The sequence below is a fragment of the Girardinichthys multiradiatus genome, chromosome 12 (genome assembly GCF_021462225.1).
Source record: "Girardinichthys multiradiatus isolate DD_20200921_A chromosome 12, DD_fGirMul_XY1, whole genome shotgun sequence".
NCBI lineage: Eukaryota > Metazoa > Chordata > Actinopteri > Cyprinodontiformes > Goodeidae > Girardinichthys > Girardinichthys multiradiatus.
This window is the reverse complement of record NC_061805.1, coordinates 25,897,487-25,912,013: the sequence shown is the minus strand read 5'-3', so window position 1 is coordinate 25,912,013 and position 14,527 is coordinate 25,897,487. Positions and strand designations below refer to the sequence as shown.

The 14,527-nt window shown below is 39.8% G+C and overlaps 1 protein-coding gene across 2 annotated transcripts in view; it reads right to left on the bottom strand.

Moving 5' to 3' along the window:
- ptch1 (patched 1) overlaps positions 1-14,527 on the bottom strand; it is a 78,665-nt gene that overhangs the window by 9,090 nt on the left and 55,048 nt on the right. For both annotated transcript variants that reach the window (XM_047381763.1, XM_047381762.1), the window contains exons 17-20: positions 9,845-10,028; positions 7,923-8,203; positions 4,342-4,479; positions 2,462-2,604 (exon numbers count right to left, since the gene is read on the bottom strand). In XM_047381763.1, the coding sequence (XP_047237719.1) occupies positions 2,462-2,604; positions 4,342-4,479; positions 7,923-8,203; positions 9,845-10,028 (746 nt within the window). The remainder of the gene's footprint in view (positions 1-2,461; positions 2,605-4,341; positions 4,480-7,922; positions 8,204-9,844; positions 10,029-14,527) is intronic.

Genomic DNA, 14,527 nt, shown 5'->3' with positions numbered 1-14,527 from the left:
GAATACATTTTTCAAAACAAATTCCCTATTTTCCTGACTCCTTTTTTCAGATTTCTGTCATTTACAAATAGAAGATTCACAACGAATTTAAGGCAGATATTGTCTACAGTCGACTGGTTTTAAATATGGCACCAGCAAAAACACTAATTGGAAGGAAGGAAGGAGGAAAGGAAACAAGGAAGGAGCATAGGAAAGAACAAAGGAAGAAATGAAGGATGGACAGACTTAAGGACACGTGGAAGGAATGTTTGTAGGGCACAAGGAAGACATAAGGAAGAAGATTAATAAAGAAAACAAAAATTGAATGAAGGCAGAAAACAAGGAAGAAGGAAAGAACAGAAGGAGGCATGTAGGACACAATGAAGGAAGGACACCTGGAATGAAAGAAAGAAAGGACCAGAGGCAAGAGGTAAGGGAAGAAAGAAGCACCAGGGGAAGAAAGAAGAAAACGAAGATAGGAACGAATTACACAAGGAAGAAAAGATGCAAGGTCACATGTAATGAAAGAACGATTGGAGGAAGGATGTAGGACACAAGGAAGGAAGGGCAAAATGAGGGAGGGAAACAAGAACAAAAAGAGAGAGGTATGACACAAGGAAATAAGGGGAGATAGGACACAAAAAAGGTAAAAAGGACATGAGAAAGTAGTGAAGGAAAGAAACCAGAAAGGAATGGAAGAATGACAAGGAAATATACCACTATGGGAGATAGGACGCCACAAAGGAAGGAAGGCAAGATTAAATACACAAGGAATGGTGGTAGGATACAAGGAATGAAAGAATGACAGAAGGAAAGAAAGACACAAAGAATGAAGCAAGGTATAAGAAAGCAGAAGAAAGAAAGAAAAAAGAAGAAAAGACATAAGAGAGGAAGGGAGGGAGGAAAGGAAGAACGGAAGTACAGAGGAAAGGAAAGAAACCCTACAAAGTGAAACACGTAATAAATAGGTGATTAATTTACACAAACAACAATAAATTATGCAAGTAATGAACTTGCTGCTATAATTACCTTTATAGAAACAGGATGCTAGATGGATTAGTTCATTCAAATGCTTACTCAATTGGGGGTTCAACCTTTGCATCCAGACAGCCAATTTGAGGTAGATATTTTCAGCTAATGCATAATACCTAAAATCCACCTACCGTCATTTCTTTCTGGTAAAGCTCCAACAACACAAATGCACTTTTACAATTGTAAAGCATTCATCTTCTACTTTTAGTACACATCACAACCATTATCGTAAATCAATCTAAAACACCAGCACTGGTAAAAGCTATGTCAGTGCTGGAATCACATTTACTGTACATATGCATGCATGCAGCCCTTATACCAAGCTGAGAGCCCTGCCGGGCTGCTTACAATGAAAACATTCACAAGTCTGATGGAGAAAGTCAGGGAAACATTTCTTTCTGCACAAGCAGAAACATTCCAGTCAGGGCCCTGTTGTTATTGCACTGTGTTGGGGCATTGCTTTGTTTGCTCTTACAACAGCAGGACCTTTAGATGGAGGCTGCCAGACCGGGGCAGAAACCAGAGTGGAGCACACCGCTAGAGGTGAGGAGCGAAGGTCCGTTGGCTTCCAGAGTTTGTGCGGTTGGACACAAGTGTGTATGTGTGAACGTGCAGGCAAGCCATCATTGACCCCAATGATTACAGGGTCAGGGAGCATGATCGTGTGTGTATGTGTGTCTGTATATAAGAAACTGTGCGTAATTGCTGGCATGTACATACGTGAGCACGGTTTGTGTAATTGCAGATCAGATAGAGTTCAGTGCTCCCAGCTCTTAAAGGAGCAGGTCAAAACATTTGTACAGTCAAGTGCAAGGAGTGCATTGAGCCTATTCAATTAGAGAAAAATTCCCATAATGGTCCACTGAGAATGTAATTTCATGCTTAAAACCAGGCTATCAAAAAAGAGACTTAACAGCTTGTCTTTGTTTTACCCCCACCTATTATTATTGTAAAGAAAAATAAAAGAGAATTAAATTTTCTCCTTGTCCTCTACCGATTCAGAACTGTTAAATAAAAACTATCCTTATCCTTTCTTCTGATCTTAAGATTCATCTTTCAATACTTAACTTCAAAATGTCAGGCATGAAGGCCAATGGGTGGGGGGTTGAACAGAATAAAAAGCAAAGACAGGACATAAGCATGGGGGAAGATAGGGACAAAAATATTTTTTGTGAAGCTTCAGGGAGATCTTCATTCAACAATAGACATAAAAAGGTCTCTCAAGCTGGGAAAAAAATTGTCCATAGAAACAGAGCATGCAGTGCAGATACGGGTGTAAAACAAAAAGACTGATAGAGGAGGACACAGAGAGGCCTTCATGCATGAATGGTGTCTCGGGTACATTCCTGCACCATACAGGTTTAGACATGGTCTCAACAGACTATGGACAAAACATAACTGCCATACGATAACCTTTATGTGCAATCCTATGACATGTTTTTGCACTCACCTGACAATAAAGTCGAACTCAGAGCCTGCAAGCATTAGGACACCCAGTAATGTGGAGAAGGCTCCATCCAGCACCGGAGCGAACATGTGCTCCAGTGCCAGCACTGCCCGTTTGTGGTGATCCCCTATGGCTGTCAGGAAAGCCTAAAATACAGACAAACATGCAATTTAAATCTCTTTTTTTATTGGTAGGGCCACTTATGGAAGAAAAATTACTTGGACTGACAAAACATTCGGTATTGTCAATGATATACACTGCTGTGAAAATTCGTCCCCTTACAAATTTCTTCTGATTTTGTTTTTTTGTTTGTTTTGTTTTTTTGCTGATAACATGAATAAATCAAACAGCAATACACAGTGGCAGCCATTATCCACAGATAGAGAAGACATAAATCAGTGGTGGGCCTTCACAGGAGTGTCTGGACTGTCAAAATGACTCTAAGAGTGCAATGACCACTCATCCAGGAGGTCAACAATAAGAAAGAGATTAGGCAAAAATGACATCCAAGGGAGAGTTCCAAGACCTAAATCACGGCTGACCAAACAAAAGCCCATCTCACATTTGCCATAAAATATCTTAATGATCTGCAAGATCTTTTGGAAAATATCTGGTGGGCTAACAATGCAAAAATAATTATTTGGGGCTGTTTTGTTGCTGCAGGATCTGGAAAACTTGGTGTGACTGATAAACCAAACTATAGAAGAAAATCCCAAATCAGAATGTCTATCTATCAGTTCATGGCCTCTAGGTCAAGTGCACTTGGGTTAGGCATCCGGACAATTATCCGAAGCCTACCAGCAAGTCCACCTCTGAATAGCAAAAAAACAAACCAAGTGAAGGTTCTAGAGTGGCCTAGTTAAAGTCTGGACTTAAATCTGACCGAGATGCTGTGCAATGACCTTAACTAGTCGAAACCCTACCACTATGGCCTAATTAAAACAATTTGCAAAGCAGAGTGAGGCAAACATTCTAGTTATTGCAAACACTATGCAGATGATGCTGTCATATATGTAACTTTAAAGACTCCACAGCAGGCCGCAGATGTATTGAACAGGGAAATTACGGGAGTCTCATAGTGGTTTAAGGATCATGTTCTGTTCCTTAATTGTACCAAAATGGTCTCAATGTGTTTCTCAATCATTCAAAGTCTAAAATTGTATTGTGTTAATCAATAACAAAAAAATCCAAAACGTAGATGATTTAAAATATCCCCAACCGAAATTTGAAGGTCATTTTAGGAAAGTTTCTAGCTGTAAAAAAAATAATCTAAAATGCTTTCCTCTGATAAGCTTACGTGTGCCCGTACATGTGGCATTAATTTTGTCACACCTTTCCTATTGTGCAACCGACTGGGGCCAAACTAGCCAATCAATTTTAAACCATGTGATATTTTCTTCCAAACAAGCATTTAAAGTTTACATCAAAAGTGAACTAAGTAACTTGTTTATTTTCTTCTTCATTGTATTATTTCACTGTTTTATATAAGTATCTTTGTAATAGTTTTACAAGTTAACTTCCTGATTGAAATCCTTTTTTAATGTTAGTTTTAAATAAATTTATTTGTATTATTAGTTTAAAAGTTTAACTTCTAAAAGCTTAACCAGGGATTGGGCCTGTGAATTAGCCTTTGGCTAAAGGGCCTGTAGACAGCACAGGGGTTTAGTTCAAATGCAATATTGTTTCATGTCTTGTCCCTACTCAAATAAATTTGAAATAATAAACAGAAAACAGATGCTGACACCAAGATACAGCAAAACCAGGCGATAACGTTTTGACATCAGGCCATGTTAGTTTGGATAGTGTCTTTCCCTCAATAAATGAAACCATCAAGTGTGTCAAGAAAAGCAAAAACAAATTTGAAAAAAATTTTATAGGCCTACCAGAGCCACATGAACAGTAAACTCCACCCCAATGCCTACTGAGGCGATGAGAATGACAACAGGGACGGCGCTGAGCTTGATTGCCATTAGTCCCATGAAGCCGAACAACTCAACAGTCATGAGAGAGAGCACAAGCACCTGTGAGTGAAAAAGAGGTGGATTTAATTAAAAAGAGACATTCAAAATACAATTGAGAGGAAAACAACTCCTAAACTTGTCCAAAATTTCTAAATATACACTCACCGGCCACTTTATTAGGTACACCAGTCCAACTGCTCGTTAATGCAAATTTCTAATCAGCCAATCACATGGCAGCAACTCAATGCATTTAGGCAAGTAGACATGGTCAAGACGATCTGCTGCAGTTCAAACCGAGCATCAGAATGGGGAAGAAAGGTGATTTAAGTGACTTTGAACGTGGCATGGTAGTTGGTGCCAGACGGGCTGGTCTGAGTATTTCAGAAACTGCTGATCTACTAGGATTTTCACGCACTACCATCTCTAGGGTTTACAGAGAATGGTCCGAAAAAGAGAAAATATCCAGTCAAAAGTGCCTTGTTGATGCCAGAGGTCAGAGGAGAATGGCCAGACTGGTTCGGCGGGGTACACCCTGGACAGGTTGTCAGTCTATCGCAGGGTAACACACAAACAACCAAGCACACACTCATTCACACACCTAAGGGCAATTTAGAGAGACCAATTAACCTAACAGGCATGTCTTTGGACTGTGGGAGGAAGCCACAGCACCCGGAGAGAACCCAAGCATACATCCACTGCTGGCCATGTAACATATGTATATATTTTAATAATTATGCCTCCTTGCACAAATTCACTGTTTACATACAGCATATTATATAGTATATATTTTCAGTTGTACATATCATGCCTTCTGCACTGTATATTACACGTCATCTATCATATCTCTGTTTTAAGAGAAACCCTTCTTAAATGCATTTTTTGTTTTTTTGGTTTATCCTAATTTGGTGTAAGTCTAGCCCAGCACGAGCACCCTCAATTTCATTGTACCCCCCAGTACAATGACAATAAAGACTATTCTATTCTATTCTATTCTATTCTATTCTATTCTATTCTATGAGCGCTTAAGTTGCTTACATCAATATATCAAAAATGGATTGAAGGATGGATGGATGGTTTGGAAACAGCCGTAACATTTTATTTTCCTGAACAACTTCTTTTGTATTTTTAATGGCACAAAACAGCATAGTGCACATGGTTAGAATACAAAGAGGGTAAGATGATGTCACTTATTGTACTTATAAAAACACATCTGCTGAGTCACAAAACTAATTGCACAGTGGACTGGTATTTCCAAAACGAGCTGTGTGGCTTTTACAGGCTTCCTACGTATTTACACACTCAAAGTTTCACAGTGCTAAAAAGCTCTTCTTTAAACTGATTTTTGAGTATGTATTTAAAGATTTACTAGGAATTTATGGCAGATATTTTGCAGTAGTTGGGTTTAAAATGTGGAATATGCAAAACCATCTAAGAGAAAGAAAAGAAGGATGGATGGACGGACTGTTTACACAATAGGATAGAGAACATGTAGAAAAACATGATAAAATCAACTGGGTCGAAACCTTTAAATTTACAGTTGATCTGATCTCTGACTGTACACAACAGGCAACGAGACATAAGAATCTGTCTCTTGCAGATGTTTTGAAATGTAAGCATAGATGCGGGCTAAATGTGTGTAAATTTGTGTGTGAGTGGAGTTTCCCCAGCAAAGCAGGACAGGGCAGGAGCTAAATGTAAATACCAATATCAGCTGACAGGTGTCAGGTTACATGAGACCTAACTCCTTTGAAGAGGCCCAGTGTGGGCAGGGCTGTAGCTCTGTGCATGTGTGTCCACAAGAGGTATGTGGACACACATGTGGGAAATATACTAAGAAAAATACAAAAAAATACTAAGACGTCAGGATCAAATTCAGGGCTTATTTTTGAATCTTATGATTGGTCAGATTTCTACTATTTATTATGAAAACTAAATTATCAGGATAAACTGACTAGATTTATTTAAATGCATGATAAAGAAATCTAAAATAATTATATAGCTTATATGGAGGGCAACATTATTTTAACCCAATACAATCTGTATGAAGACAATGCAGCCTCAAGCAACTAGCTATAAGCTTATAATGTTGCGGAGCTGGCTATTTGATCCTTGATGCCTCTCCATAACAGTGCTTTTGATGTTGCTAGTAAAGCCTGATGGATGAACATGAACTCTCCTCTTCCCTTGTTTTAAAGCCTCATGTAGCCTAGCAACTGCCTGCTGCAAAGTACAACCCAGCAGAGAGAAAAACCAGTGGGCTCTGTATACGCATTTCTGTGTGAATTAAGTACCTGCCAGTTTATACATTCATACAGCATGGATGATCATATAAACACACGCTACGTGCTTGCATGTGTCCATGGAAACTACTTGGGTGAGACAATTATTATAAGACAAGAAGAGCATAGGATGGAAAGAAACAAGTTAAAGACTTTTTATGGGGGTCAGAGCTGGAACTAGCTCCTGTAGAAACTTTGTATTCTCTCTACATTTATTTCAGCATTGATGTCTGGGAGTGTCGGACTAGACTAAACACACTGGCCCTAACAAAACAGCACAAGATAAACAGTGGTGACAGGGGCTACGATAGCACACAGAATCCACTTTTTATACAGTTTTTTCCCCAAAATCTTATTTTGTTTTTTTTACAAAACAAAAATCAAGATAAGAGATGCAACAAGCAATCGCCTGGTGCTGAAATGGCTGATTTTCAGCTTGACTGATCCTGGCCAGTGACTGGATGGTTGGAGACAAAAAAGACCCAATGTTTTTCGATCCATCAATGCACAAAATGCAATTGCTGACAAGCTGTGGTTGCAACAACAACAACACTCTTTGGCGTGGAAGTTATGTCTCAAGGAATAGGACTTAAAAAGCCCAATTTTCAGTAAAAAAATGAAGTCAGAGGAAGCGCAGAGATGCAAGAGGCCATTTATAAGGAGACAGCATTTACTACATGTTTAGATGCATTTGCGCTTATTCATTCTATAAGAGAGCAACACTTTAAGCAGATAACAGGAAGGCTAAACGGAGTACAGCTGAGTCCAGAGTACAGCTGAGTCCATTCTGACATGTTATGGGTACCCCATCTCCTATAAGATGGCGCAATTTAAAAAAATATTAGGACGTAATAAAAAAATAAAGTACAAAAAAACAGCCTTATTTATTTTCTCTATATACAAAATTAATGCTCATTATATAATGAATGGAATAAGCACAACAATGTTGTTTAAGTAAAACCAGCTGCACTATTGGAACTGCTAAAATAAGCTGCTAAAGAGACTTTAAAATGTCTATTCCATAATAATTTTTTCTTTGTTTTAAGAATAGTAAAACCCTGTCTTACAAAGACAACTCGAAATCAAAATAATTAACCACCGCCCAAGGCTGTTAAAAACATTCATAACTTTTCATGTCATAGATTAGTGCATCTCTAAGCAAGATAATGAAACCATATTTTTTAAAATACTTTCCTACGTTGTATTTTTGTTATCAACACTTACTATGATGCCAGCGGTCCACGGGTTGAGCAGGAACAGGGCACAGACCAGAAAGGTGCAGGCAAGCACAAGGCTGATGGAAAGGAGAAGCCAGTGACGCAGGCTGACGTATTGCTCCCAGAAGAGGAAAGGGTAGCCGTTGGGGTAGGAGGGAAGGCCTTGTCGGCTGTAGTTGGTGCAGATTGCCCGCACGCTCTCGATGGCCTCCACAAACTGCGGGGTCTCCCGGAGCCCGTTGAGGTAGAAGGGGAACTGTGAGTATTCGATGGGCTCAGCAGCGGGAACTGGACGGAAAAGCAGTGAGAGAAAGATTCACTAATTGTGTATGCTTTTGTAAAGATCAATTTGGCTATAACCACATGTTTATTGCACCAGATTTTTACATTGGGAAGACTCAGTTTTGAAGATTGGTTAAATCTGAACTTTGAGGAACTGAATGCTAAAGAATGCCAGTAAAATCAACAGTGGGAAAAATAACATTTGCAGATACTACATCTGTCCCCTTTAGGTTCTGATAATTATTTAATAAATGTTCGGTAATAATTTAAGATGATCCATCTTAACCAGCCTACCCCTAATTCATCGTTGTTCAAAGAGAAGTTACATCTGTAGGCGAGTGTGTTTGTGTGCATGTGGGGGTGGGGTGTAGAGGTTAAACAGAGCTCCATTGACTCGAACCTGGCCAGTCTGAGGCCAAGGCTGCCTAATGAGGGCCTATCAGTTCCAGACACAGCAGACTGTCAGAACTAACGTTGATTCACAGTAATTACAATGTCAGGATCATTGCCATTACCACACCCTAAACACAGCACCACCACATAAAGAATAATATAAATGCACAAACACGTATAGCTGCCTGTCACTCGGCAATGAAGTCATACTTGGTGCTGAAAAACAGAGTTTTTATTCAGATTTATGCTGTCAAGGCTTTGCTGCACATGGAAGTTTTAAAGGATTACTCAGCAACTCTGTGTCTATATGTAGTGCCTTGCAAAGGTATTCATACATCCATTGTACAGGTTTACATTTTGTCATGTTCCAACCTGAAATCCCCAAATAAAATCAAGTGTTCCATCAATCGTCCAGAACTGGCATAGAGTTTGGCACTACCATGAGTCTAATAAGACATTGTGGTCTGCCTGAACTCACAGGCCAGTTGAGAAGCAGTAAACTTGGAGGAAAACCCATTAGAGGAACCAAAACACTTGAGATTGGAGCCGAAGTTCACCTTCCAGCACTACAACACTAAAGATACAGTCAGAGCTACAATGGAATGGTTGAGAACAAAGCCTATTCATGTGGTAGAATGGCTCAGTCAAAGTCCAGACCTAAACTCAAGTGAGAATTAGGGTCAAGACCTGAAACTGTAATTACAGCAAGAAATTCAAAACACCTAAAAATACTTGGCAGCGAAATTTGCATTAGGAGCTCACACAGTAAAGAACTTCATTCTGCTTATCCAATAACATTTCCACAGTCACAAGCTTCCTACAACTTCCCTAGTCGTTCATCCCATCCAAGATTCTCCTAAACTTAAATAAGAGCAGAGTTTCTGCGATTTTCAGTCTGTTTGTGGTATAGAAATGAGAGCGGGGTGTGTGTCATGATTACGGTCACTAAAGTGTGTGAGTGTGCTTGCAAGAGCCCCAGGGTTGTCAGGATTATACCATTGAACCGCAGGCACAACACTGAGGTGCGCCCTAGCTCTCAGCTTTGCAACCTGAGCTTGCATAAGTGCACACTCTGCACTGGTCTGGCAAAGTCTATTACCTCATTTTGAGCTTAGAGGTGGACACAAAGCAATAAGTCAGACCACAAGAGGTAAACACAACTCAGAGTGTGGCAGCCGTGGTACGGAACCAGCACAAGCTGAAGCTGAGACCCAATTACCGTGCACTACAAGGCCCTTCTGCATGTTGACTTACTGCTGAGACGCGTCTCGGGCATGGAGTCAGTCCGGTCGTGGAGCCACTCAGGAGGGTGCGGACGGATGTTGGCCTGTGAGGCAGCATACGCGACGGGATCATTGCTGACCCAAGCGGTTAGGTAGATGTAAAAAGCCCCAGGATTGATGATACCATCTGCATCCACAAGTCTCTGTCGAGTCAGCTACAAAAATCCAAAGAAAGGGATAGATTAAATACAGCAACCATTACTAATCTACACACTCTGCTTAGGTCTTTCATTAAAACATGTTCAACACACACTTGCAGGTTATTTTCATTTATGTTGGGTTGAAAACTGTAGTCTAAACTGGAATAATTAGCAAAAAGAACAAACGATTTAAACCTTTAATAAAGATTTTGGTGCTTTGCAGCTGTTTTGTAACGGTTCTGTTTAATCAGCCATGTTTTACCATAACATTCTACAGGTGAGCCGACCGCAGAAATGTTTCCTTTTACACATGGATGAGTGCAAGAGAACGACACACCGTTCGAAATCGAAGGCAAATATTAGCCGCACTCTCTCTCCCTTTCTGACCAAAGAAAAATCAACAAGTCAAACACTGGTTACCTTCTCTGAAAATTCCTGTACTTCTGATCCCAGCTTCCCAGAATTATCATGCCACATTAAAACATGGAAAATGTTGAATCAGCTTCTCCCTTTATAGACAGCAGATACTGGCTGTCTACCTCTGGCCATATGTCCTGACCACTCTGAATAAACATCTAAAAGTAGGTTTGCACTCTTATGCCGAGAGGTTCTCGCTACTAAAGAGGAATTAAAACTGGGCCCTTATAGTCTTAAATGTGTAAATATTTTACAGAAAACAATAAATACATTGATTTTACTGCAAACTGTTTTATACAGCTTGTGTATATTCCAGGTACATTTATAAATTTTCTTTTATTATTTTTACTTTAAATGTGCAGTGGTTGGCTATAAAATGTGATACTCTAATCACCTCCTTATCACCATAAACAACAATAATTTTATTAAGTCCCAAACTGCATTATAATAGACCTTTAAACACCTTGAATATTTTCTGTGTCTGTCTTGACTGTTTCTTTTCTAAACTGATAAATGTATTCAAGAAAGAAAGGACTTTTTTTTAATATAGCACTTTTCAAGATGTAAAGATCACAACGTGCTTCACAAGACATGTTAAACAAAAGCAGATTTAAAAAGATAGGCTGTTAACTGAACTGGCTTTTAAAGGAAGCCACAGAGCCCGTTTATCTCAGTGCCCAAGCAAGAAAGTTCTAGAGTCTTTGAGCCGCTGAAACAAAAAGCTCTGTCTCCATTTGTTTCAGCTTAGTATGGGGGACTATCAGCAGGCCCTGATCACAGGACCTCAGGGACCTGCTGGGGAGGTATGTTCAAATAAAATATATCTGGTTCCAAAAAGCTGTAGCTCTGACTGACTGGGACATGTTTGAAACGTCTACTCTAAAAAAAAAAAAAACACGACAACTTGTTTCTACTAATAACAAAGCATTATTTCAGTTTGTAATAATTAGGGACAGAATGTTGTGAATAAGAATTTCTAGTAATTTTAAGGGATAATTGCTTGTGTGTTTGGTTTGACCCTGCCGCAGTCCTGGAGGGGTCGCATGGACCCCGTGTGCTCTACTGGAGTTTTCCCCTGTCTCTTTCATGGTTTTCCTACACGCCGACCCCTCACATTTCCGACCACTGCCCTAGATTTTTGGTTCTGCGGGGGTCACAGCAACCCCGCGTGCAGTTTTTTCTGGTGCCTTCTGCGACATCTCCCTCGCTCTGTACTAGCGCTTAGCCAGGAATGTGGGAGGGTTCGTACATCAATAATACTTCCATCTTGGCATCTTTTAAAATAATTTTCTTTTAAAAGATACCAATAAAACTTTTTTGTTTAAAATACATTTCTTTAACAATTAGAAAAATCTATGAGAATTTCTGGATTAAGACTATCATCATAATCATTTAAAGTCTGAGAATGATGTTCAGCGTTTTATTTATCCCAATTGATGAATCCCATGTTGATGAATAACACTGAATCTGGCAGGAGGGTTATTGTTCGTACTTTTTGAGCTTACACGTGAAATATTGCAAATTTAAATATAAGTAAAAAAGCTTTTGTATTTCAGCTACATTTATGGTGATTTGGTCAGATGAAGACAACAAAAAAATAGGATTTAGATTGCTACAACACTTTGTAAAAACACATTTTGTGTTTATAGTCTGAATAACTGCTCTGTCTGCAGAATATCAACATTGAACCAATAAAGCAGAATGTTACTGCTAAACTTAAAATACTCTTACATTGCTTTGTCAAATGTTACCTTCTATATGTTGATAGCCCTAAGTTAGCCTCAACTAGCTAACAGCTGTAAATATCTACTGACCAAAGATTCAATGCTTTATTTCTGGGTTTGTGTATGTTTTACTGGGCTGTTTTGGTTTTGGTCATTTGATTTATTAGCAGTATTCAGTTCGTAAACAGCTGTTTCACATACGGCTGCTAATTTTGCCTTTAAATGGGAAAGGAATGCACCGTAGCCTTGTAGCATTGCCATCTTCTGAGAGGCAAAACCATGCCTGAACTGTTCTGCTACTCACTTTCACTTATTGCTGATCTCAAATACAAGTTAGTTTGTTCTTCTGTAGTTTTATTGTGTTGGTTTCAGCTGCTACTTGATTAAAATAGCTGTATTCAGTACATGAAAAGCTCTCTCACCTAAGGCTGCTAATGTGTGGCCTAGCATCGCTACCTCCTGAGAGGTAAAACCATTACAGTACCGTTCCGCCACTCTGCCTTCTAGGAACCATAAATCTATCTTTCACAGAGGCTGGGAGAGCTTTCAGGGGTTGAGCTGGACTCATAGGGTTACGTACATGAAGAAAGGATTGAGAGTTTATTTTTCTCTCTCACTTTTTGTGGTGGGGGGCGGTGGGTCTAGCAAGAGAAAAATAGCTTGAGTTAGCGTAACAATAAAAAAATTGGCTGGAGTCCCTGGGCGCGTCTGTGTGCAGTTAACCTGGTTGTTAACACTGAAGGAAATGCCACCCAGCAAATGGAGTAGAGCTATAAAAATAACACAACATCTGTATAAATGTTGCTCGCACTTGGTTCTCTTGACCCCTATGGGTACCCAGAATGCCTGGCGCCACAGATTCAACTGGCCCTAAAAAGAAAAGAGCTCTTGATAGTGTTAACTCTGCCTTTTCTTCAGACTTTCAGTCTTTGCACCTCCTCTTTTGTCTCTGTGCTCACCTCCGTCTGCATTCACTCACTGAAATGTCTCCGTTCTGCCTTCCTATTTTCCAACCAAGCACATCAAGAATGAATAATAGCCAGGTAAAAAGATAACTTGGAGGGGAGAGATAAAAACAGCTCTTCTGCAAAGGTCCGTAAAGTGGGCTATATCCAAAAGAAGCACTTGGTAAAGATCTGTTCCCTCTTTTTAGACAGAGAATGCAGCTACTGCAAAATGCACACACAGAGCTGGCCCGGAGAAACCATGTGTTTCAACTCGCCTCCACGAAGGAGGACACTGAAGCAAAGCACAGAAGGCAGAAGTTTGTGAAGGTAAGCCAGAGAGAGTGAGAGCTGAAATCCAGAGGATCTGGATTGAATTTAACAGTGGAATAGGCAACAACTGCATTTCTTCAAGCTGTCACGGGAAGCCCAAGCAGCTCTGCTGGCGGCCGTTTGCGACTCAGAACAAATACGCTTCCCTCACAGGCAGAGGAAGTGATGTCACAGGGCTGCACACCAGGGCTGTGTCTGCTTCCTGTCAGCTAGAGGAAGCAAATCCACCATAACCTAAACGCTACGAAATCACTCTGACAATAACACTCTTCAGTGTGGACGATGTTACTGAGCATCAGTGAGGAGTTTAAAATAAAGTCAGAAGCACAGAGATGTAAGAAGCTATTTTAACGGAAACTATATTTTCTATGACATGCTGAGACATGTCTGCAATTCATTCGGGCTGCGAGAGAGCGAAAGAGACCAAGACTATCAGCAGATAACAGGAAGGCTAAACTGAATACAGTGAAAGGTGCACTATTTTATCCTTTTGAGCTCTTATCTGCTGTCTGTCATGGAACATGCTGGAATTGGAAATGTTGGCAACCTTTTGGAACGTCCAGAGTTTGTGCCACAAAATTCTGATCGGTGTATCTTCATACAGGATGCAGAAGTGGAGATTAGATTTGACAAAAATGAGCTCAGTGTTGAAAGGAAACATGATTATTTTGTGTGTGAGGTTCGCAGGAGTTCTGGCCAGGAATTTTCTTGGTATATTTATCCAGTTTCTTATCTGTGTTTTTACTTTTCTTGCCAAAGAACACAGCAGTGAGCCTATATCTCTTGTGTTTTCAGAAAGTGGTAAAAAATTAAAATAAATCTAAATGAAAACACACACAATGTGTTTTTATTGCTGTCTTGTTAAAGCTGTGCAAATTTCCTCAACTCCACAAATTCAACCTTTTCCCATCTCCTCCCATTTTTCCTTCTTACTCTGTCTTACAATCAGCACATTGGTATCTTTCTGTTGACATATATGAGACTTGATTTGATCTTTTACAAATTTCCTTCCTGGACCTCCTTCTGAGACCTAAACTCCCTCACAATGCCAGACTGGAGACAAGGCTCACTTTCGCAACTGAACTAGAAATTGACA